Source organism: Dicentrarchus labrax, unplaced genomic scaffold (genome assembly GCF_905237075.1).
Source record: "Dicentrarchus labrax unplaced genomic scaffold, dlabrax2021, whole genome shotgun sequence".
Taxonomy (NCBI): Eukaryota; Metazoa; Chordata; class Actinopteri; family Moronidae; genus Dicentrarchus; species Dicentrarchus labrax.
This window is the reverse complement of record NW_026136719.1, coordinates 11831881-11856182: the sequence shown is the minus strand read 5'-3', so window position 1 is coordinate 11856182 and position 24302 is coordinate 11831881. Positions and strand designations below refer to the sequence as shown.

Genomic DNA, 24302 nt, shown 5'->3' with positions numbered 1-24302 from the left:
ACAGAAGCTGCCTGGCCACCGTGACAGGGTCAGTTGTCCCTCAGGACGAGCAGATGGAGGCAGCATACTGACTCTTTTTCTCTTTTGTTGGTTTTGCTGGAAAGCCATGCAGAAGAATGTAGTATGACAGCAGCCAGTGCTACACTTAATGCATTGCTATGACAACCATAACACAACCAGTTACACGATGCAGGTGTTAGATGTACAAAAATAAACATACCCATACCATATCTAGTCTATGCCTCTCCAACTCCTGGCAGAGAGAGTTGGCAAAATATTATGGAACAGAAGTAATATCCAATACCAATAAGCATGGGGTTTAATAAAGAGCAATACTGAAGACTTTAATTAAATAGATGTTTGGTAATTAACCACATTTATATATACTCAGACATGCCCGTATTTAAATGCACATAGATGCACAAATACACACACACTCTCTCTTTCTCTCACACACACATATACACACCTACACATTCCTATTCAAGTGAAGTTTGAGGTAAATGGTTTTATTCAGCAGTAACTATTACGTTCAAGAGGCTGAGCAAGTTGTAGTGAATGCCTACCTGGTGTTTGAGAATCTCCGCCTGCTGTCTCCTCAACTCTTTCTCCTTGAAGGCAAGAAAGAGAAGATGAGGCAAAAATCAATATGCTTCCATTGTGCCAATATCACAAAAATCACTACAGACTGATGGAATTTCAGCCCATTTCAAAGAGCCGCTCTAATTTTATTGCCAGCTACTCCTTAAGTGGAACAAGCCCCACATCATAGTACATATGAAATAATCGAATCCATGTGAAAGACACGTGTCTGAATATTTATAGTCACTGCAGTCACGGCATTTCACATCTGTTTCAAGGGTTTTATTTGAAATAAAAACATACCTTTATGCGTTTTTCAGCCTCCAATATTTTTGCATTGGCGGCTTCTTGCTTCTTTTTCCGTTTGGCCTATGAATAAAGATTAAGGTCAAGAATCACAGAGACAGACATATATCAATCAGTCTTGGGTGAGGGCTTTGCTGCACTTTAACTGATTGTTTGCAGTTTTCTGGTTTGAGCAAAGATTTTATGCTTCTGAATGCCAGTGAAATTTGTAAAACACAGCGAATGAATAATGTATCTCTTTAACACCTAATTGTGAATATGTTGAAGCCTCCCGTTAAGAGTGGCTTGTCAACCGTGTCAACTCAAAATTGATTTAGTCCTGCTAAAACACTTTGAAGCTCCTACAGTATAATTGTGTGTGCCTCCATGTGTGTGTGTGGATGTTCATGCATCTTTGCATGTGTGTTTGTGTGTGTGTGGAAAACAGCACCTTTTTTTTCTCTCGACCCACTTATGCTAAACTGTTACTGTTGTCTGATGAAAAAAAGACTTTTCTGTCCAATTTAAATAAGGTCTGAAGAGGCAGCAACAGCCATTTTAATATTCAACAGCCGTCAACCAAGACCAATTTAGCATTAGTTCCATGTGGAATTATGCCTAAGAAGACGCAACTCCCTCCAATGCATGCTGCTGTTCAGTAATGAGCTTTAGGAAGATTAAAACACTATAGACTGAGGGGCTGTAGCTATCCAGGAATGTTCTGCTTAATCAGAGGTGCTGTTGGATCAGATTCTGTACCTCCAAAATTTGCTGCGCCCTGAGTTCCTTCTCCATCCGAATCTGCTGAATACGCTTGATCTTTTCCTGTAAAAAAAAACAACATAATCTCTTAATATTTTAGACATTGGAAAACATCCTGAGATACAATCACTTTCCAACCACTCTTTTCCAGTTGGGGTGGGCAAAAAGATACAACAGTAAGTTTAGTACTAGAAGTAATGATGGCAATTGAAAAGAGAGCTTTAAAGCATCACAAAATAACCATTCAGCACTTCCTGCAGTGAACACAGGGACTATGTGTGTCAGGACACTTAGATAAGGGAGGAAAAAGATTTGTCAGCACACATGTAAAAAGCAGACCCACCTGCTGCTTGAGAATCTTGATCTGCTCTTTCTGCTTCCTCCTCTCCTCTGCTGCCATGATAGCTACAAGAGTCAAGTCAGTGTTACATTAGTGTCTACAAAAATTACCTACAAAGATGCGCTACCAACTGTATTCATTTCTGGGAGAATTACAGTTGTTAAGCGTTATTTATTCAGAAGGGCTCACTGAGAGCAAGATGTATTTTACACAAGAGGGCGAGAAATTCTGAGAAATAAATCACAACTAAGACGGGTCAAGTCACACAAAACAATAAGAAAACACACAAACACACTCATTAAAACAATGACAAACATTATTAAAAATAATGGCATGTAAAATTTTGAACTCACTCATGGGTGTGAGTGACTAACTATAAGTAGAAGCAGTATCTAAAAAATGTTTTGATCATGAAAAGCTTTAGACTGCAGGTGGTAGGTATGACAGGTGTTAACCCTCCTGTTAACCCTGTTCATCATCAATTATTAACCTCCATGGAGGCACAGATTTGTGGGTTGACCAGTGATTCTAGGATTTTAGATAGACAGGACATCTTACATATATGCACATATAGTTTTTAGATCAACACTGTCACCAAATTCATGCAATGGATCTGTGCTATTTTAATATTATTATTACTGTTATTTTTGTTATTTTCACAGCTCAAAAAGTTGGAATAAAAATATGTAAAAGTGATGTAATGGTAGGAGCACAGTTAAAAATTGTCTTGTCTGGTTTATATTATTGGTAAACATACATACATTTCAAATTATAAAACACATCTGGTTATAATTCTGAGTTTAAGTGAGGGCTAACCACACAGTCTTGAGATTTTGATTTGATTTCTCAGCTCTGACTTTGTGTCTAGGAATAAGAAAATGTATAAGCATAATGTTGGAAACCAGCAGCAAAGCAGTAATAAAGATTAGAGCAGAAAGAAGATTAAAGCCTGTGCTTTCAAGTGATGAAAATAAATACGTACATACATACAAAGGCTATATAAGCAGCATGAGTGTCCCCAGAGGCCCTGCTGTCTTTATACTTCACCCATTTAGATCAAAGTGGTTTGAAGTGACGGACTGACCAACCCGAAACAACTACAACTACCATCGTTACTGCACAATTGTTAAAAACACACACGCACACAAAAAAAAACTTGTTGTCACCTTGTTGTTTCCGAGCTTCTTTGGCTGCACGCGCCAGTGCCTGCTTTTCCAGTTTTCTCATCAGTTTCATCTGGGCGGCCTGTCGGGCTATTTCTGCACGGAGCAGGAAGGAAGACATCAGAGAATACCTAAATGCTTCTGTAGCCTGACCTTACACGTTTCACTGAGATAATTCTTTAGGTTTTGTAAAATTAGGGACAAATACTCAAAACCTTTATTTTCCTAAAAGGACCTAAACTGTAACCCCTTTCTAGGCCTCTGCTACCTGAATAATGGCTGGCTGATTAAGGGAACACACACTTATGACAAACATATTTCAGGGCTCATTTCCTCTGCTAACCTTGAGCCTCTAATTTGCGCAGAAGTTTGACCTCACTGGGACTGGGGCCCTCAGGTACCAGTGGATCGCCCACATTTGGGGGCCGTCCCTTCCTCCGTCGGTTACCTTTGGCACCTTCGCCCGCTAACTGACGGTCTGAATTAGGGGGACGACCCCTACGACCTTCCATCGCCAAAATACGAGGAATGACCTCCTCTTCCTTCAACAGGCTCCACTGTAAACCCTAGAGAGAAAAAAGAATAAAGATGGAGAGATTTGGAGGAGTGGCAAGACATGAAACAGTAAACAACATGTTGACATACATCATTTCATGTGACTAAGGAACAATTGAACTATTATCTAGACTCATCTGGGTGTATTCAATAAGAGTAAGAGTATGTTTAGATGCATTTTTTAAATGATGTTATATTTTCTAAAAAGCTGGCTAAACAATGCATTATTTAGTTATTAGTTTTAGTATAGTTTTATAGGTTTTCTCTGGCCCCTCAGCACTGTATGTATTTATGCTTAAGCCTTTTCTCTATTCTGCTTACAATAATACATCAATCTATTTTCTAATTTATCTCTGTGTATCACAGACACATAACATGACATATATCACTGGTCACCTGTGGAAGTAATGTCAGCTGATTATTACATTTATCCATGCACAGTAAGAGGTCTATGAACTAGGACTACTGAGGGTTTTGGTTGATTCCTATCCATGCCCTGACAGTGACTGCTGCATGAAGCTTTGCCTGCCGCTAGATGAAAAGATGAACAGGGATCAGGGACAGAGAGAGAGAGAGATGAAAGGCAGTCACCTGGGGTCCTTCTCTGGCTTCATAGAAGTCACCAACCCTTATCTTTGCACTGAAGCTAAAATTATCGCGCGTGATGCCACTTATTCCATTTCTGGATAGATACTACAGAAGAGAAAATAATAATGGCGTTGGTTTAGGCAGAAAAAAAATGTAAAATTAGCGACATTGAAAAGCAACTGGGAGGGACTAGATTGGAGGGAGTTAGGTTACAGTGTGCATCTGTGCAGTGCTACTAATCATTATAAAAGCCAGGGGACAAAAAAAGAGCAAAAGCTCTCAGGGGAGAAAAACGGTTCTGACCTTGGGGTGCACAATTCAGGCCCTTTCTTATTTATCTGTGGCCATGCTAGGCTTTTTACTGCCTTCTGACTGACTAGCAGTGAGTCAATGAGTACACATTTTTCTCTTTGCACTACTACACTCAAAGGCAGTTGACGATTAGTGTAGTTGAGCTTTTGATGAATCAAACAAAGAAGATTAGAGACTATAATACACTGTACAAATGGGGCCAAAGCTGTGCATCCCAACACTAACCATTAATCATTTTTTGGGGGAAAGACAGGTGAAAAAAGTGACACAAGAAGTGAATCTAAGAATATCATCTCTCACTATTAGGGTCACAGAAAGCAGGGTGGGGGTGGGGGTGGATTGCAGCTGGAGCGATAGCATAGATACAACACATCCTGATACACAAGCATTTGTTTGAGCAATGTGGGTGAGCAGTGTTGCAATTATTAGCAACAAAAATCCATAATAAATCAGAATGCCACCCACCATGATTCCCACTGTAATCCCTGTTACAAACTGAACTGCTCATCTGTATGTCTCAAAACATTTGCTACTGTATCATGGATGGAGAAAGTGCAGCACTGTGAGGCCGCAGTACCTTCATCACATCTGGGTACTGCCTTAGTTTCTTGCCACACGGGGCGTAGTAGGCCACCTCGCCCTGCGGCCGCCCAGCCACTGATTTGATTCTTGTTTCTCTCCGCCACCTGGGTTTTTAAGAATGAAAAAAATAGGCCAGTTGCTCAGAAACACAGTGTGTATCGTACATTTGTGCCCATGCAAGGATGTGATCATGAAAGGGACAAAAACTTCAACACACTCTGAAGCGAACCGCTTTATAGGAGCTTTTTTTTTTTCTCTCAGCCTCTTGTACATACCCCAACTCCAGAGGTATCATCAACTCCTTCTCATCCATCACCCTCTTCCTCTTCCCTAAGCCTGTGAGGAGACAGAGGTCAACCATCAATTTGACAGAACAACTTATGACTGGGAACCTCACATATACAGTAGCAGTAGTCAAAGCTCCTGAACTCAGCAGTAATCATACCTGGCAGTGAACCAAGAGCATATATCTGCACTGCTCTTTCAAGACTGAATGTACCAGCATCACATGACCACAGATATACACACACAATTCTCTGGGCTGCCATATTTATATCCTATAACAGTAGAATGAACATCACATGGTACTGTCTGATGAACAGTGTGCATTAAAAAAGCAGGGGGAAGACTGGAATGTCTGCTTGGTACATTCCTGGCAAGCTACACATATGTCCTATTTTCTCTGATCTGGGTAATCACTCCGCATTGAAACAGGGCGGAAATTAACCTCATTGCCGTGCCAAACAAGTTGTCAGGGCTCTTAGGCATGTACCTACAGGACCTCAGAGCTCTAGTTAGGCCATGACAAACAGCTTTCTTCCTTCCTCACTAAAAGTAACAATCCCTCTTCACTGTCATGTGAGGATGATGGGTTTTTCTTGCTTTGGTAAATAAAACATGGCCTCTGTTGTATACAATAGCTTTTTTGTGGCAAATGTATATGTGTGATAAAATTAAACATCTGCTGCAGCAGGAGTAGCAGAAAATTTTACATTTAGCCATTTTTTTCTGCACATCACAAACAAAACTTTGTTTTCAAAACTTGTTTTTTAATATGAGATTCTATTAAAACTACCTTTCATCCTTCATTTTCACATTTTCTGTGGACGGATTCTCATTCTCACATTACCTAATGGAGAGGCTAGGCTGTAAGAGGAAGAGCCTGGAGAGCTGTGATAGGCCAAGGCACTGGAGCTGGTGACAATGGTGGGGGTCTTGATGACCTGTAGGTTGAGAGGGGAGCAGCTGGTGGCGGTGTGATTGGTTGAGGTGTTCAGTAGTTCTGGGCCTTTGGTTAGCCTGCGGGGAGTCATCTCCTTCTTAGATGATCCAGACGGCAGCAGCTTTAACTCCTTCACTTTCTTCCCAGATATGTCACTGTCTGAGTTGCTGTCAGACTCTGAAATAAAAGTCCAGGACAAAAAGTGGGTAAGTAGCTGAGAGTTCAAAATCAATGAGGTGTTAATTCCCTACAACAAATTGCAATTAAATTAATGCTTTTTTGTATGCCTCTAAAGATTTCAAATGGATTTCTTAAATAACTTGAGCTGATAGAACTTTATGTTAATCTGAGCTGAAACAATTGGTCTATTAATGGATTACTCAATCTACAGAAAGAAGTTTGTAAATTATTTTCAGACAAAAACACAGAACATTTATGTTCCAGCCTGTCAGATGTGAGGATTTGCTGCTTTTCTTTGTCTTATATGATAGTAAACGGAATATTTTTAGGTTTTGGACCACTGGGCCAGGCATATCAAGGCATTCACTGTGACGGCCATTGTTCACAAGTTTGACATTTTATAGCTTGAATGATTAATTAACTAATCGTTATTCATTAATAAATTGTGAAGGTTACAAGAAGGTACAAACCTGACAGACTATCATCTGAGTCCTCTTCATCCTCCTCCTCCTCCTCCTCAAGGTCGTCATCCTCATCATCATCATCATCACCGGAGTCGTCAGATTCCTTGTTAGCAGGGAGACCAGCTGTGGGGTTACAGGTCCCAGGGATCCCCACTCCAGGAATTCCTACTCCAGGGATACTAACTCCAGGAATGCCGATCCCAGACTCTCCTGCACGAAACAAATCTACAAGTGACTGTACCAGGTGGTTCTGAGAGAAGCCCTTCCAGGCAGCTAAAGGGTCTGCTTGTCCCTGTCCCTGTACCAACCCTGGTGTCTGTCCCTTACCCCTGGGGGTCTTGTTCTTTCTGGATCCATGGCCTGTGGCATGGGGTGAGGTAGTGCGGGGCTGCGATGGAGCACCAGCCTGGGCGGTTGCTTGGGTCCTGCTCGCCCCTGTGCTCAGATTGACAGGCATCGACCCAGCATCAGAGTCGCACTGAGGGGACTTGCCTTGAGAGGCAGAGTCTTTGCGAGGTTTGGTGATGAGGGCCAAAGGTGCGTCCTGAGTGGTGCTTTGGATGACTCCATTGGGGTGGTGGGGTTCAGGGAGACCCAGCAGGGCACTCGAGAGGAAGAGGTTGGAGTGATTGTTCTGGGGTGGAGGAGGCGGAACGGGTGGCAATGGCGATGAAGATAGAGACGTCCTCTTGTGAGACTTGTTTGGCCCCTGCTGCCGCTTCTTTAGCTCAGCTGGGAACGTCTGCCCTTGGGACATGAGAGTCTGGGAGTAAAGGAGGACGACAGAGGGAGGGAACGAGGAGAGGCAGCCAGGGAGTCAGGGGGAGGGAGGGAGAGGGAATGGCAGAATGGGAGGAACAAAGAAAGGTTTGGAAAAAATTAAAAAGAAATGGGACAAAGTAGAGTTGCTCTAGCTGTCAGTTTGCATCACTGTTGATTGTTTGAGCAGGTGACAAAACTACAATGCTGAACACTGGTACAGTTAACTGTGTCTAAGCCCCTTTCTGAGAAACAAAAAGAACATAAATGCAATAACTAAAGGCATTGTACTGGGCCAAGTTCACAAAAAGAAACACTGAGTATCTCTCTAAAATTATAATTACTTGTCTGCACATTTGAAAAGCTCCATCATCATTATCATCATGCAGCTGGGCATGTTTGCCTCTTTTACACTGATGACAAGTTTGGTTCAATCTGTGTTTAAGCAAAGGCAGGTTAGACTTTAACGTTGCACTTTCAACTGGATGTGATATGAAGTGAAACAAATCAATTTCACAGACCATGAAATACAGTAACAGTGCTGAAACCACAGGGGGAATTTAGCTCGTTGTAAACTTCTCTATACTGGTAAAACGGGAAAGGGGAAATGATTTTCAGAGAATAAGCTGATCTCAAAAGGTTTAGCTTATTGATTATTGTGCTATCATTCATATTTCATTTGAGGAAATGGAATTTGTGTAGCAAAAGCAAAGAGAAATGTCAATTTTTACCATTTTACCATTCCATCTCAACCGATTGAAAAACGTAAATAATGCAGTAGCATGTGTGCAGACAAAAAGTGTGCATCAGAATGGTAATAAAGTAAAAGCATTAACCATTTTATCGTTAATCAGTAGTAGAGCAACTGTAACCACTGTATACCAGTTAAAAGCTGTTTATAAGTAAAACACAGACAACCATTTCAACACATAGATAATAGAGCTTAATGAGCTATTTATGAAAGGAAGCTTGAACTTGATACAACATATTCGGCCTGTAGCAGCTTTAAGGTTAAACTACCAGCTGAGGCAGTGTGATGACCAATTAAATCCACAAGAGTAAGATGTAGGAGAGTGTAAGAGAACTTGAGCAATAAACCCCCCCCCAAAAAACTGGCTAATAGCTTACACTGTTTTTCAAATAAGCCAATACAGGACACACTCCGGGAAAAAACCTTAACCTATGTAAGTACTAAATTAAATTGTGAAGATACTACACTTCCTTGTGCTGGAGAATAAGGACCTACTGCAAGGATGGAGGAAATCAGTGAGAAATAGTTGCAGAGTGCATGTTTTGAACATCCTTAGTGTTCATTACACATTATGAATTACCTATCTGTATAAATGTAGTTATGAACTACAGTACAAAAGGACAAAACTATCACCTATTATAAACGCTTAGCACAGAAACTCAAGACTGTCACACAAATAGAAACATGTCTTGGTAATAACTATTAACATATCTAAATGTCTTAGATGTCTACTTGTTTTTCTATGTCAAATCCCAGTACCATACAAGTTTACTTTAATAAGTACTGCCTCCTAAATCAACTAAACCAAACAAAGATCCTCTCGGATGTCCAACTACAGTTGTCAGAGTTTGCTTAAGGCCATGTTATAATTTTAAAGAGGCCCTTTGGAACATGTTTCTCTCCGATACAAAATCCCATCCTTTTCTGAATGAGAAGCTGCAACAGCCAATGTTATGATTTCATTTTTTAAATTGAGTGTGCAGCTTCACCAGTAGTTGTAGCTGTCTGTGAGCTGCTTGGATCTTGTGTTGAATAAATGTGGTAAATGGCCACTAGATGAAACGAGGTGCTGGTTATGGTGTAGTAATGATGAAGAAAAAGAGAGAAACTGCAAATCTAACTGCACCCTCAGCTCCAGTGGATAAATTCATTACTGTCAATTTGTTGGGAATAACTTTATTAACTGAAGCTCACTGTGAAGCTATATATATATCTATATCTCAGGATACTGTGTATATGCAGAGAAAGTAATGTGTGTCATTGTGTGGATATGGTGAGAAATGACATTGTTTAACTGCTGTCATCAGGTTGGCTTACCTGTTTGAGCCTGAACTCATTGATCTGCGCAAGTGAAGCTTCCAGCTGTTTCCTTTTGTTGGATTTGGCAGAGCCAGGAACACTGTGCCGAGGTGGCTTCAACAAGGACCTCCGGGAGCTTGTTACAGATGAGGCCAAACCAAAAGGTTTTGGGGAGGTAGACGGCGGAAGAGTTGAATGGGGTGGAGAGGGGACGGAGAGAGGCTTAGGGGAGGAGCAGAGGGAGAGGGGCAGGTGCTGGGGGGAGGAGGAGGGCAGCAAGTTGGGAGGTTTGGGAGAGGCAGTGCTAGAGAGTGCCTTTGGGGATGTGGTGAGGGCTATGGGGGAGGAAGACGGTGAAGACTCCCTACGGGGCTGAGTGAGGAGTGCCAGGGGCTTTGAGTTGGCAGCCAGGCCAGTGGACTGGATCACACTGAAGTGTTGCTGTGGCCCCTCTGACCGAGGCCTGGAGCTGTGCAAGGCCGGCGGGGAGGTTTGGGACAAAGCAGGAGGGGAGACAGAGCAGGGTAGAGGTACAAGGGTTGGGGGGTTGGATAGGACCTTCTTGCCCTGGGGTTCCCCAGAGAGTGGTCTGTCTGTCTTTGCAGTTCCAGTGCTGGGTATCAAAACCTGGGGAGGAAATTAAATAAAGAACTGTTAAAACAACTAATAGTCTCATGGGGTGACCCGGTAGCTCACCTGGTTGAGCATGTGCCCCATGTACTAAGGTTGGATTTCAACCCCTTTGCTCCATGTCATTCCCCCTCTCACTCACCACATTCCTGTCACTATTCAACTGCTCTATCAAAATAAGGGCAATAAAAAGCCCCAAAAATAATTAGAAAAAACAACAGATCATTTATTTGAATTAATTCCACATTTTGGGAACTTTTTTAGTGAATAAAGTTATTGGGCACCAAGTGCATTAATTATCAACTGTTCTTCTTTACCTTTGTTTTCTTCTTTGTCCGCTTCTCAGAGTCTGATAATTCACTCTGTTTGTCCTCTTCCTCGTCGTCCTCATCGTCATCATCATCGTCTTCATCATCCTCTGCAAGATCTTCCAGATCGCTGCTGAGGGACCCGTCACTTGAGCTGTCTGAGGATGTGCCTGATTCGCTGTTGCTCGCCACACAAGTGTCTGCTGGCTTCTTTCGTGGCTTCTGAGTTGAGAGAAAAAACTGCAGGAATCAGCTTCACTGTATAATGCATAACTCATGCATTTCATATGACACTTCTTTTCAAATTGGGGAGTAACTGAAATCTCAGGACTGACCTTCTCTTTAGTTTTCTGGATAGGCTTTTCCACCAACTCTGCTGGATTGTTCTGAGGGCTGCTACGGTGACTGTTTGAGGGGTCTGCATTTTTGGTTGGCTTTGTCGATGCCTGAACAAGAGCGGGACTCGCAGAAAAGCTCTCTGATTGTGTGGTGGGAGGACAGACCCCGCTGCCATTCACTGCCCCATTCACGCCTAGAAACACAAAACAGATCTACTATATTACTAATCAGCTCCATCTTTTCTGAGAACTTTGCTACACAGGATAATGAAATATCTGGAAGTAACTGCATAATGGAATAAAGCTAATAAAAATATTGATTTATACATGTATCTCATCAAACATGCTGGCAGCGCGAGGCACAAGCCCAACATGAGTGGTTTACATAATAAAAGATAAATTAAAAGATACTGTGAAATTAAAAGAGTGCAAGAAACAGAGATTACGAGAGGGAACACGAGAGAAAGAAGGGGAGAGAGAGGTTGACAGAATCACTAAGTGAGGACTGAAAGTCATTAAATCCGTCTTGAAAAGAAAAAATCTCATCATAGAACAAAGTGGATTTAGGTTGTGGAAGAAGAAGACACACAGATAGAAATAGTGGCAGAGGAGAGATAGAGGTTAGGTTGTTTATTTTCAGCGTAACGTGCCATTACCACGTAGAAAAGTAATTCATTTACATACTTTAACACTCACATAACACATATGATAGGGAAATGTTGAGAACTATATGGATATGATGAAGTTTCATTTACAGTAAATCAAGTTGAAATGATTCATTGTCACCTGCTACACTCCTATAATTCTATAATAATAATAACTGTGTACACAATGTAACTGTGAGAATCAACAAATTGGTCTTCTGGATGAGTGCTGTACCTTTAGGTAGGGCATGGCTATTCTTGCTGGGCATCCTGATCTGAACAGGACTGGGGCTGTGGTTGGGCTGAATGTGAGGGGCGAAGAATGGAGGGAAGCCGATGAAAGAGGGGAGAAAGGCAGCAGCTCCCCGTCCGTGGGCTTCAGCAGCTCGCCACCACTCTGTTGGAGAGGAGAGGAGAGGAGTGAAGAGGATTAAAGATGCATTCTAATTTAGTCAATTGCTGCCCAAAACTCAAAAGTCCCTGTCTTACCAGAGAGGGCTCCTAGCTGGGGGTGGGCAGCCAGAGCCGCTGACATGCCCAGGGAACCCAGGCCTCCAAACTCAGGCCTGCCTGCCCCGGCAGTATAGATGGCTCCGAAGGCTGGGTGGTTGACCAGAGGGAAGGCACTTGACAATGTGGAGCTAATGAAGGGCTGCTCTCCTGCTGCTCCAAACAGACGGCCTGAGACAAATCCAAACCAAGGAGAATGTGTTAAAGTGTTTCCAAATGCAATCCATAACAAATAGTTGTGTAAAACACCACACTGGCCGATGACATAACATAACAAGTGGAGATATGTTCTCAATTTTTCACTGATAACATTTTAATAAAACACACTATCTCTTCTGTTCTGTTAAAAAAAAAGTCCTGTAAAGGAGAAATTATGCTGTTTGAAGAATGTTTGACATTTCAGCCTTTCCACCAGATCTTCAAACACAAAAAATAAAGACCTTCTTCTTTGAACTAAATAAGATGCTGATGCTTGTTTGAGTATATTGAGAAAAATCGCACATTTTCTTGTTGATAGTTGTAGTGTTTAATGGCATTTTGTTGTTTTAAGCTTCTGCTTCGCTTTCAGATATTGACTAAACAGTCCTATATCACAGGATTAAAAAATGAATTCCATACAGGAGGTGAATTTTGCTTTGAACTCTTGTGTCTAAAAATAATCAGTTCTGACTCAATTTTACTATTTGCACATACTTAACAAATCTCTCTTTCCCTAAACTGCAATTTTGACATTAGTGTACAGCTTTTATGACAGTTGTTTATTGCACCTTTTGCACAACTGATTGCCCTGCTGTTAGTTTTGTATATGTTTATTTGTGTAGACCGAGAACATTGTTCTCAAATTACCTCACTGAGCTTTTATCAATAAAGGACCGACAGGGTGTAAAAACTAGATTTAAACAGCTTTTTAAGGTGTTGCTTCTTATCCACCTGACTATAGAAGAATTAAATACAGAACGACTGTCTTCTATTTGTGTAAGAATTAGCTTCAGATTTAGCTTTCACTAAGTGCACACTGCATCTAATTTTAAAAAGGCAGCTGTACTGTTTCTGAGCATGACAGACTGACTATTTCTTCAGCATGATTTTTATTCCTATACAATAAAACATTCACATTTAAATTACAGAGTATTTTGTCATAATCCAATTTTAGGTAAGAACTATTTGTGTATTGATTTTTCTTCAGTTTAGAGTGTCAGAAAATGCTGCGCTGTGACAAAGACTGGATATTGTCGGTGAGAAAAGAAGTGTGTGTGTACCTCCTTCTATCCTTTTGGCATTCAATTTCAGCACAGAAGAATACTTCATCAACATCATCATCGTCTAGCATTTTCCTGAGCACAATCATTTCTGGCAGGGGCGACTGCCACGTATTACCTCCTCCCAGAGTCAGATGCAATTTGGTGTGAGCATATTTCATGCAAATTCAATTTCTATTCCAGAAAAGGAGAGCAAGCCTGCTTGATGCCTCCGCATAAGCCAGGTAATACACATGCAAAAAAGTGATGACTGAAGAAAAGGAAAGTGTTGTACACAGTGCAGATGAAAATGTCAAACTACTATACACTTGCACACACCACAGAAATGTAAAACAGAATGACACTGGAGCATAGTGTTTTCTGAACTAATGCAGTCTGCGATCTAATTATCCAGAGGGAGATACAGTAGGGCCAGTTATGTGTGCTCTGTACCAAAACACAGAGGAAGATGGTAAATGAACATGATTCCACAGTTGCATCTCAGAGACTGTTTCTAAGTGAGAAATAAACTGTTTGTGGTTATGTGGCGAGAAACAAAGACTCACCAGCATGCCAGCAGTGTGAGAGTATAGCCCTTTGTGTTGGCTTCAAGGCCCCTCTCTACAACAAGACAGCAAAATCTGCCTTTTGAATGTCATTAGAATATGCTGAATATGTAGAGCCTGCCTTGCCAGCGTCAGCTAGTGGATACGAAGATAAACGACTGCAACGCAACCCCGAGAAAGGCCAGCCACAGCATTCACTTATGCCTGGGGTGCCCACCTCTCCCCCACACACCCCTTTCGAGGCATCTGCAAATGCCTTTTCAATATTAATGCAGGCTTCCAGAAGGCGAATAATTAAATCTAAAAATTTGAAGCGAGACAGAAGCACAGGAAAGACATACCTAGGATTACCTACTCTCTCTTCTTCACTCTGTGTTTCTGTCTCTCTCTTGCTCCCTCGCCCTCTTTCTCATTCTGTTTCAATCCTTCCTCCACTCTGACAAACTGCACCGCCTGCTTTTTTCATGTTTGGATGCTGCCGAAGGGGGATTAATTTGTTGTTTGTTGCAGTCAATCAAATTTCCACAGACAGATTTAAGTTAATTGCATCCGTGAGTTGATCCCCGAAGAAGAGAGTGCTACAAGCGCCGATCAGCTTTTATTCTCCAAGTGATATCCTCATCAATGACAGACCCGTGCACACACACACACACACACACGCACATCACACACACACACACACACACACACACACACACACACACACACACACACACACACATATAAACAGAGTCTGTGCTCATTTTTATGTTCTTCATATTTTTTTCTTAAGTGTTATTGGCACATTGGCAAAGGACCTTGAATCAATGCCTGCACAGCCCGTGATGATATTATATCTCTGCAATACGTAATTACTGATGTTACCTGCGTACACAATACACTTGACATACTCTTGTTGTTCTGGTTGAGAAGGTTTTTCCTTTTAATTATGATACTTGGATGTGGGAAAGAGACAGAGTGGACTTTTTTGGCTTATTTGTATATGTGTATATGTATATATGTTTGACTTTCGGACCAGACAACGAACAAGACATTGTATGAAATGAAAAAGAATTGGCTTGCTCGATTCCCACAAAACGTAGCATAAGTTCAGAGCTAACAGTCTGCCTCTCAGCATTTCATTTGACGTTCAGTCCAAAATCGCTTATCTAGAAAATCTGAGCACACGTAATGGCACAGAGGGATAAGAGGGATGTATAATGCATAAGGAGGAGATGCTCCTAATGGCTTCTTCTTTGGGGCAACACTGAGGAGATGGAGGACAAAACAAGGAGCTTTATTTTGCTCTTTGCCTCTTCTCGTAACAGACAGAAAAGACAACAATCACGGAGAAAGCTGGATGCTATTCCCTGCTCTGTGCAATCTTGGTTTATGTGTGTGTATGTGTGTGTGTGTGTGTGTGTGTGTGTGTGTGTGTGTGTGTGTGTGTGTGTGTGTGTGTGTGTGTGTGTGTGTGTGGTATGCCTATGAAAAAACAGCAAGACATTAAGAAATGAGAAGAAAGAGAGTATGAGCAAATGATTCACTCACTCTCACAAGGGATATTTGAGAAACACACAGAGATACAAACGCACGCACACACACACTCACACCAAATGTACACACTGCTCTTTGCCTAATGGCTTTGACCAATACATAGAAAGGAGGCTGGATGCCGGACAGGGCTGACTAGACACTGAGTGGCTGACAAATGTTAAATCATGCAGGCAGAGTCTCTCTCTCTCTCTCACTCTCTCTTACTCACACACACACACACACACACACACACACACACACACACACACACACACACACACACACACACACACACACGCAAACACACACACACAGACACACACACACGCGCGTGCGCACACACATGCATGCCCAGTGTCGTGCTGAGCCTGACTCTGAGGCAGCTGGAGCCAGAGAGCTGAAGGTTGTCAGGAGACATGGCGAAGCATGTGTGTGTTTCTCACACAAAAGAGCCCCCTAATTGTTTGGGATTCATTAATGCAGCAGCTTTTCAATTGCAACCCAAGCTGTCAGGAAAAAAAAATCTTTGTAGCTGGGAGAGAGGTGTATTCACACAGGCTGCAAAATAACTGTATAATTAATACTGGAGGAAACTCATTTTTCATGGTAAAGAAATGAGGAGGATTCTGAATGCTATCGAGACATGAAGGTGACCACATTTGGCATGTTTTTGTGGTTACACGGAAACTGTTTGCAATGTGTGCTGGTATTTTTTCATGGTCCTTGAGAGACAGAAGATCGACAGAGGGAGAAAAAGTGTTTCTTACCAGAGGTGCTGAGGGTGGATCCCAGTGCTGAGGGGCTTGGGGCCAGGCTGCTCTTGGAGTGGGGAGCAGGGGATGATGAAGAGGAAGAGGAGGAGGAGGAGGAGGAAGAGGCCGCAGGGGAGGAGGTGCGAGCAGCAGACAGGGTGGGCGCAGGGGAGGCCAGCCGCTCTCCAGACTCCATATCTGTCAAACACAATCCAATCAGCAGGGTTACAATAGCAAAGCACACCCATCCGTACACTCACAAACACACACGCTTAAATACATACACACAAATGCATACTGTCACACCTACACAGCATGTTCTAGCAAGCGCACGCACACACGCACATCTCCTGACACTTTTCCTTTCACATCTCACTTCCCCTGAACAATATTTCTATTTAGCCATGCTCAATGGCTCCCAGCCTCCATTGATTCTATATTGGGTAGGAAAGAGGATGAGATCTTTAAGGACTCTGATACGGGACAACAAAGCAAGTTTTACATTTTGATACTAGAAAGAAAATATAGGCTCTGAGAATGTGTTCTGCAACAGGACAGTCCAGTGAGATGTTTGAAAAAAGACAGAGGTTGGCAAAAAAAAACGTGAAAATTTACACATCTTTACACATTTTTCACTTTTCTGTCATTCTCAGACACACAGGGACCACACATGTACAAACAAACTCACACACACAAACATGCACACCTGTGTTTGACAACCAGGATCTCTTTACAACCCCTTGATCAAAAAGACTGTCATTTAAATTTAAGAGCTCTTTGAGGCCTTTAAAGACAACATTGCTCCCTGAGTCCTTTCAGTTGGAACTAGAACTAAATGGAGAGGCTTTTAGATGATGGGTGCATTAACCAACACGGTAGCTTTCCATTATCAGTCTCACAGAGTCATCATGCCAGCCATTATCGAACAACCAACAACATAAACCCTCACAAGAAACATTTGGTCATTCTGCAGCCAAATAGTTTACTTACATTATTCAAGTTTAATCCCTTTTTGCGCACAACTGAGAAAACAATGTGGTTGTGCCCACACAGCTGCTAACTTGTGCAGCTAAATAAATACAAACGGTTGAAGACACATGAATTTGTGCGCACACACACACACACACACACACACACGTGTGAATGCACACTTCACACAATTCAACCCCCACTGCAGACAGACACACACAAAAAATCACCTCCCCTGTCTATCACATCAACCTGACTCTTTTTCTCTCTTCTCCTTTTCCACATCCCTCTGCCTGACACTAATCCAGGACTGAAAATCCCCTTCAAAAGCACAGTTTGCAGATTGTGTTTTACAGGCAGGCTTTGTTATTGTGTCATTACACATAAACAGTCTCTGCCTCCATCTCTCTTTCCTTCCCTCTCTCCTGCCACCCCTCCCTCCCTCTCTCCTCTGCAGTGGGAGCAGAGCCACTGATTAAATCTCTGAGACAAAAGCTGCTATCCTCTGAATATCAAGTATCAGCCTTTCGCCAGGAGCAACACTGACAAGGGAGAGGGAGAGTGGGAGAGGGAGAGAGGGAGAGCGAGAGGCAAGGATGACAAGAAAACCTGCTGCAGTCCACGGGGAGGAGGCTGGTGTGCCATCGGACTTGGGCAGCCATGACTGCCATTGCTGCAGTGAAAAGATGGTGGTTGTGCAATTATGAGCAAGGTCAAAGGTCCTTCGAGCGGCCTCTCATGCAAGGTGACAGGGTGTGGGTTAAAGAGCCAAATTATCAACCCCAAAATGAAAGTTACATGTTATAGTTACAATGATAAATTTCAGGCTGAGTGAAGATGAAGTGTTATTGTAATCTTAACAAAAAACTGTTACCTCTCTGCCACATTTTGTTGCATGAATGGCTGTCACACTCTGTGCTCCTTCACTCCGGCTGTCACCCTTTAAATGTCAAGTTAGGGTGGAAAAAAAAAAAATATGAAAAAAGGATTCTTTCACAAGATTAAAAGAGGAGCGATTTTTTCGTGGTTGCTCCTGACAAAAAATGTAAGTATCATTAGAAGTGTGATGAAAATGGAGAGGAGCTGTGGCCCTTCATAATTATCATAATGCACATGAAAACAAAAGGCTCATGTCTCAGAGGACGAGCAAGCTTATGTGGTGTCAGCTGGTAAGTGAAGCGGATCATTCCCTACCTTTTCACAGGGAAGGAAAACACAGAGAAAGAGGGAGCGAAAAAGAGATAGAAAGATTGAGGGAGGGAAAGGGATAAGCAAGACAATACACTCTGATTTTGTTGTGGAAAAAAAAGACAGAAGAAGGGAAAAAGTGGAGAAGATGAAGGACAGGCTGTAAACCATTCCTGTCGTTTCTCAATATCTGCACTTAATGTCTCGCCTTGTCAAAACGTGATGATGTGAACAGAATTGATTTCCCCCCTAACAAACAACAAAAAAGCAATCCCTCCTTTGCAGAGGTGTAAAGCAGAGCTACCCTCCCCCTCATCTCCTCTCATCTCTTACAATCTCTCAAAGGGCCTCTTTCTGGGATGAGAGATGGAGAGAGAAAGAACAGCAGGGGAAAAACGACTGCGAGGCAAGTCCATCTTCCACCGACAACTACAAACTGATCACTTAGTGCAATTAAATCTAATAACAATAATAAGATTGAGCTCAGCAATGTACCACCAAATGCACAGCCACAACAATGATTGCAACAATAATGGAGCGCCAAGGTATTTAAGGATCCAATCCTGACTTAATTATGAGAAATTAAAATGGATTTAGCATCAGAATTAGCTTGATTTTATAGGTAATTAACAGCACACCACAGTGGCAGTATAAGGCAAGCGTTATAATCTCCGTGAACGGCTAAATCAATTTGACTTGAACAACACCAACCAATCAACACAGAGCGTTGCAACCAGAAACAGCAGGTCTCGCAGATGCAAGGAGAGGGAGAATTTATGCTAATGGCTGAACTATGATTTATAAGATGTGTTCCAGCGCCGGATTCAGAGTCACGTCCACAAAACACACCACAGCACCCAGCTGTCAACGCATGCAGCTAATAGTGGCTGGATGCAACAGCCCTTCAGGAGATAGTGTAGCTATAAACAGCTCTGCGGTTTTATGATTGCATGTGGCCTTCATATAGGAGCCTTCACATGTCAGTAGCATCTGAGAGGAGAGCAGAACTGTATAAAAGAGAGACAGAGTGCGTGCATTTGGTGGTGGAGTAATGGCCTGTGCTGCTTACTATGTGGCCTTACATCATGCATTTGTTTTGTGGTGTTGTATGTCTGTGTTGCGTGTATGTAATGGCACTTGGTTACGCGTGCTGCGGTTTTACAAAAGACTGCCAATACATGTGCCTATAGAAGTGTGTGTGTGTGTGTGTGTGTGTGTGTGTGTGTGTGTGTGTGTTTGTGTCACAGCCTCAAACTATTCAACCCCCTGTGTGTCTCACTCCTGCCCCTTCCTCCTCGCCCCTTCAACACACACACACAAAAAACACACACACATACACACAGTAACAGATGGCTGATACTAACTGAGATAATCCGCCAACAGAGTCATCAGCATGGATCAGTGGTAATCAGAGTGTGGACACAATGTCTCTTCTCCAGCCGTAATGGAAGGAGCGCCTGGCGCAAGAGAAGGGAAATGCATTATTCCCCATGATGCCCTGACCCCATTCAAAGACACACGGTGGCTCCCAGCTCTCTTTCTTTTTCCTTATTACCACAGCGGACAAAGACTGTATCATTGCTGCTTCCGCAACATTCACTCTCTCCTCTGGATCTCTTACTCCCTGCCTTTTATTGTGATCTGCAACTGTGTCAAACGCAGACCTCTATTTAGCCGTGTCCTGCTCCGAGCAGCTAACAAGAGTAATGTCAACATAGCAAGTGTGTCATGATGAAGGTTGCTGGTAAAGAACGGGATCAGAATGAGTAATCCACCATTAGCGCTTCTTGTTTAATCAGCGTATGGGAGTCACTGCCTCTTTTTACAATTTGCTTTTTTTCTGTATAGCTCAAAACAAACATACTGATTTGTTTTTATAGAACCATTTCCAGTAAATAAAGAAGTTCTTTCTGAGAATTGATAATACTCCAGTGTCCACAAGCACCTCTGCTGGTTACCAGGTGTCAATTCTCATGAATCACTCGTTACCAAAAGGCACTGCACACACATGCACACACACACACACACACACACACACACACACACACACACACACACACACACACACACACACACACACACACACTTGCACACAGACAGAAAGGTACTTTCTGTTGCAGGTCTGTTAGTGAAAGTGAGATCATTGACTGAATCAGCCAGAACATCTTTTTTTTCTCACCCTGTATAGCTATTGCTCAGGCACACTATTTGAACTTTCCATCCCTCTTTGTATTTATATATGTTCGTGTGGGTGTGTGTTATTGTAGGCACGAGATGTGCATATGGATGTGGATGTTTGTACTTTGCATGCTTGTCATCAATGAACACTAACTGAGCAAGATCATCTTACTTATAGTAGAGGGCATGCACAAGCTTGCTTGGCCCCTTTTCCCCTCCCTGCACGCACACCGACAGCCAGGAAATGACATAACCAGGCGTCTTGGCAAAAATTAAGTGACAACCTTTGTCCAGAGTCAAACATCAACTCAGAGAACATTTAAAGAGACAGCATGTACTGTGTGATATCATGCAACACCACTGGTTGCAGAAACTGAAAGGTCACAACAGAAATAATATGGTTTATTCTAGGGCAGTTGATAGATCATTTGGTCAATAAAATAGTGAAAAATGTCCATCACAATTTGTTAAAGCCCAAGGTGCAATTTTCACTGCAGCTACTTTTGTCCAAAACCCAGATGGATAGATCTCCAGTTTATTAACACACATGACTAAGAAAAACAGCAAAACCTCACAACTAAGGAGCTGGAATTAGGGAATGTCTGGTATTTTTAATTGAAAATTACTTTATTCATCTCTTAATTAATCATTCCAGTTCTATTTGGTGGTGGTGTAATGGCCTGTGCTGCTTATGTTGTATCACTGTAGCACTTCATGACACTTTAGAAAAAGATCTTAATGAAGTCAATTTTAAATTCATGAAATAAAAAATGTTATTCAATCACTGAATCAGGGGTATTGAAGAACTGCATAACTGCTTTGAAAACTGACAATGGACTGAGCCAAGGCCTGAAAGGAGTACAAAGAGACAGCATGCCCCAGTGTGGCCTGTCTAGGTGACAACAACTAGAGTGACTCAGACCCCTCCCTCGGCTCTGCTCCTGCCCAGTGACAGATGGCAGAGCAGGGCATGTAGGGGATGGGCACCATCTCTCACCCCGCCTCAGCTAGCCTTGGCAGTGGTGCTGGCCACAGGTCTTATTACAGCCACACCACTGCCTGCCTGCCTGTCTCCATGTAACACTGGAGCTTACCACGCTAGAGCTGCTTACTGCCTGCCAGGGCAAAAAGGTAATGATATAGTCCTGTGTGTCGCAAATGGTAGAGCGTGGCGTTAACACTGAGGAGTTTCCAGCTTCAGTATTCACTGGGCCCTGTCTTAAAAAACACATGCGTATCCATGTCGCTGTAAGAGGCTTTAGATAAAATATAAAACCAAATGGCATGCCACACGCATTCTGTATATTTTGGAAATGACAAGAAATCAGCTCCTGCCAAATGGCTTTATTTGCCTTTTCAAGCATACTGTAGATGCCAAAGGCTGGAATCAACACCCCTACTCACCATCCGTCTCTGCTGGGTTCCCAGTGACAATAATGTGATTTTGGGACATGGTGATGACTCGGTGGAGAGGAATAGGATAGGCTTGTCACTTGTGTTTGATGTCAAACCTATGTGTGACAGAATAGTGTTACTCAGCTCAACCAGACATAGCACTACTCCCATTTCCTGGCCATAAATAGAAGAGAATGAGCCGGTAGTGAGTGTGTGTCTGTGTGTTTGAGAAACGGTATCTGTGTGCACACAAGCACACCCATATGCACTGTTCTAAGTATCATAAAGTAAGCTCAATAAGAAAATTCCCATCTCTTATGCTCTTTCGCATCTGCATCCAGCCAAAGCTAATTATTCTCCCCATGGTAACCTAGCAGGGTCTTCACATCAAAAAACCAGAAGTGTGCATCAGGCAATCATCCCTGATGAATCTGCCCTTCTCCCTCTGCTAGCCACTCACACTCATCTGCCAGTCTCACTACTCATTACGGTTTTTCTGCAGACTGAACCAGATCTGCTCGCCACTGCCTGCATGTCTACAAGAGTCCATAATGACTTTGGAGCAGTTTGGAGCCACAGAATAACACCATCTTGATGCTTCAGAGAATATACACATACATTCATGCACAGACACACAAAACACACACACACACACACACACACACACACACACACACACACACACACACACACATTCACCACATGCACTGGAGGCCAGGCGAGTGGCAAACCAATGCCTGTTAAGATTTTACTCCAATTTTCACAACAGAGCGTCACTATATACCTCAATGCAAAGTGCAAAACCGATGATGATTTGCAAAAAATGTACCCCAAGGCCTTAAACATTGAGCTCAGACACTAGGTGCACAACTTCACAAGATACATCCCACATCCCGAAACAGTAGCTAAAATTCTCCAGTATTTAATAAGACATTTGCAAATGCTTGCAAACTTCTGCTGTCTCAAATCAACTAAAAACACTCATTACTTCACATTGGCCAGGTTAGTAGCACTGCAATATTGTCACTGCTGTAATACTATAATTAAGAAACTGTGATATCTAGCACTTACATGTTTTGAGTCTAGAGAAAAAAGATTTAAAGTAAGGCTCATGCGTAACAGTCGAAATACAGGAAACTGATTATTTAAAGTGTGTTTCAGCTGCAAACATTTTGTTTTGGACATAACCAGTCTTCTTTCTCATAGATCAGTAGACATCTGTATATCAATTTTGCACTGTGTAGTTTTTCTCAGATGAAGTTACTATAACCAACATTGCTGTATGCTCTGTTGCTCTTTTAATTTTGAATCACGGCACAACTAGATAACATGTATTTAAATGTAAAATTCCTGAAATGACTACAATTTAACAGCAAAAAATGACCATGAATAGTACTTTGTTATATAAATAGATATGTTAAATGATGTTGTTTATAATGTGTGATTATGAGCTCATCATCTGGTTTCAAAGTTATATAAACTACACAAAATGTTTGATATAAACCATTGATTATCATTGCTGTGTGTGATCTGTATAAGATATCCCTCATTCTGCGAACAGCACATATTTAGATAAATGCCGGAAATACAAAAATACAAAACTGAATAACAGGAAATAGCATCAGTTATCAGGGAATATCAAGGAAGGGGGAGGGGGGTCAGTACTCAAGATATGCATAATGCAAATGACATGCATGTCAAATGGCAAAACAAACTGACAGTGACAGAACAATGGAATAGCCAGAGAGCGGCAAGCTTTGCTTGAGCAGTCGCTGTAGCCCATTCTGTCAATTTCCATGGGAAGAAACCATTTAGAGGCAGTTCTGTTCAACTGAAATTTTACTTGCCAGAGATAACTGATAACACTGTGCAAATGTGACTAAATCATGGCAGAAATAGCTTATTCATGACTACCAGTAACGAGAGCCTGGATTGATACTGATGCTGTTGCACATGTGTTGGCCCGACTGAATAGGTTGTACATGCACAGTTACAGTTTTACTGCTCCCCTCGGTCACACACAGCGATAGTGTGTAGCCATATTCCTCCTTCACTGGTCAAACTCTCCAATGTGTACAGATTTAACCTCTGCAATGTAACATAGTGATAATTCAATTTAATTCACCATTATGGCCACCTTACACAGTGTAGTGAAACTAAACTTTCTTGAGAAGAACCATGGTATATACGTATATTTATATCTAAGTATGAAATCAGCATTAACTAC

The 24302-nt window shown here is 42.1% G+C and overlaps 1 protein-coding gene across 13 annotated transcripts in view; it reads right to left on the bottom strand.

Annotated features, from left to right (window-relative positions):
* The window catches only part of baz2ba (bromodomain adjacent to zinc finger domain, 2Ba), a 65447-nt gene that overhangs the window by 12796 nt on the left and 28349 nt on the right, over positions 1–24302 (bottom strand). For 2 of the 13 annotated variants that reach the window (XM_051378291.1, XM_051378296.1), the window contains exons 3-21: positions 18189–18254; positions 16361–16543; positions 12254–12445; positions 12000–12161; positions 11118–11314; positions 10792–11004; positions 9863–10471; positions 7042–7798; positions 6299–6568; positions 5445–5505; positions 5165–5273; positions 4279–4380; positions 3476–3698; positions 3136–3228; positions 1973–2034; positions 1627–1692; positions 886–951; positions 567–611; positions 221–253 (exon numbers count right to left, since the gene is read on the bottom strand). In XM_051378291.1, coding sequence (XP_051234251.1) covers positions 221–253; positions 567–611; positions 886–951; positions 1627–1692; positions 1973–2034; positions 3136–3228; positions 3476–3698; positions 4279–4380; positions 5165–5273; positions 5445–5505; positions 6299–6568; positions 7042–7798; positions 9863–10471; positions 10792–11004; positions 11118–11314; positions 12000–12161; positions 12254–12445; positions 16361–16543; positions 18189–18201 — 3456 coding nt within the window. In that variant the 5' untranslated portion in view covers positions 18202–18254. The remainder of the gene's footprint in view (positions 1–220; positions 254–566; positions 612–885; positions 952–1626; positions 1693–1972; positions 2035–3135; positions 3229–3475; positions 3699–4278; positions 4381–5164; positions 5274–5444; positions 5506–6298; positions 6569–7041; positions 7799–9862; positions 10472–10791; positions 11005–11117; positions 11315–11999; positions 12162–12253; positions 12446–16360; positions 16544–18188; positions 18255–24302) is intronic. The other 11 variants (XM_051378303.1, XM_051378294.1, XM_051378298.1 and 8 more) reach the window with 8 other exon arrangements.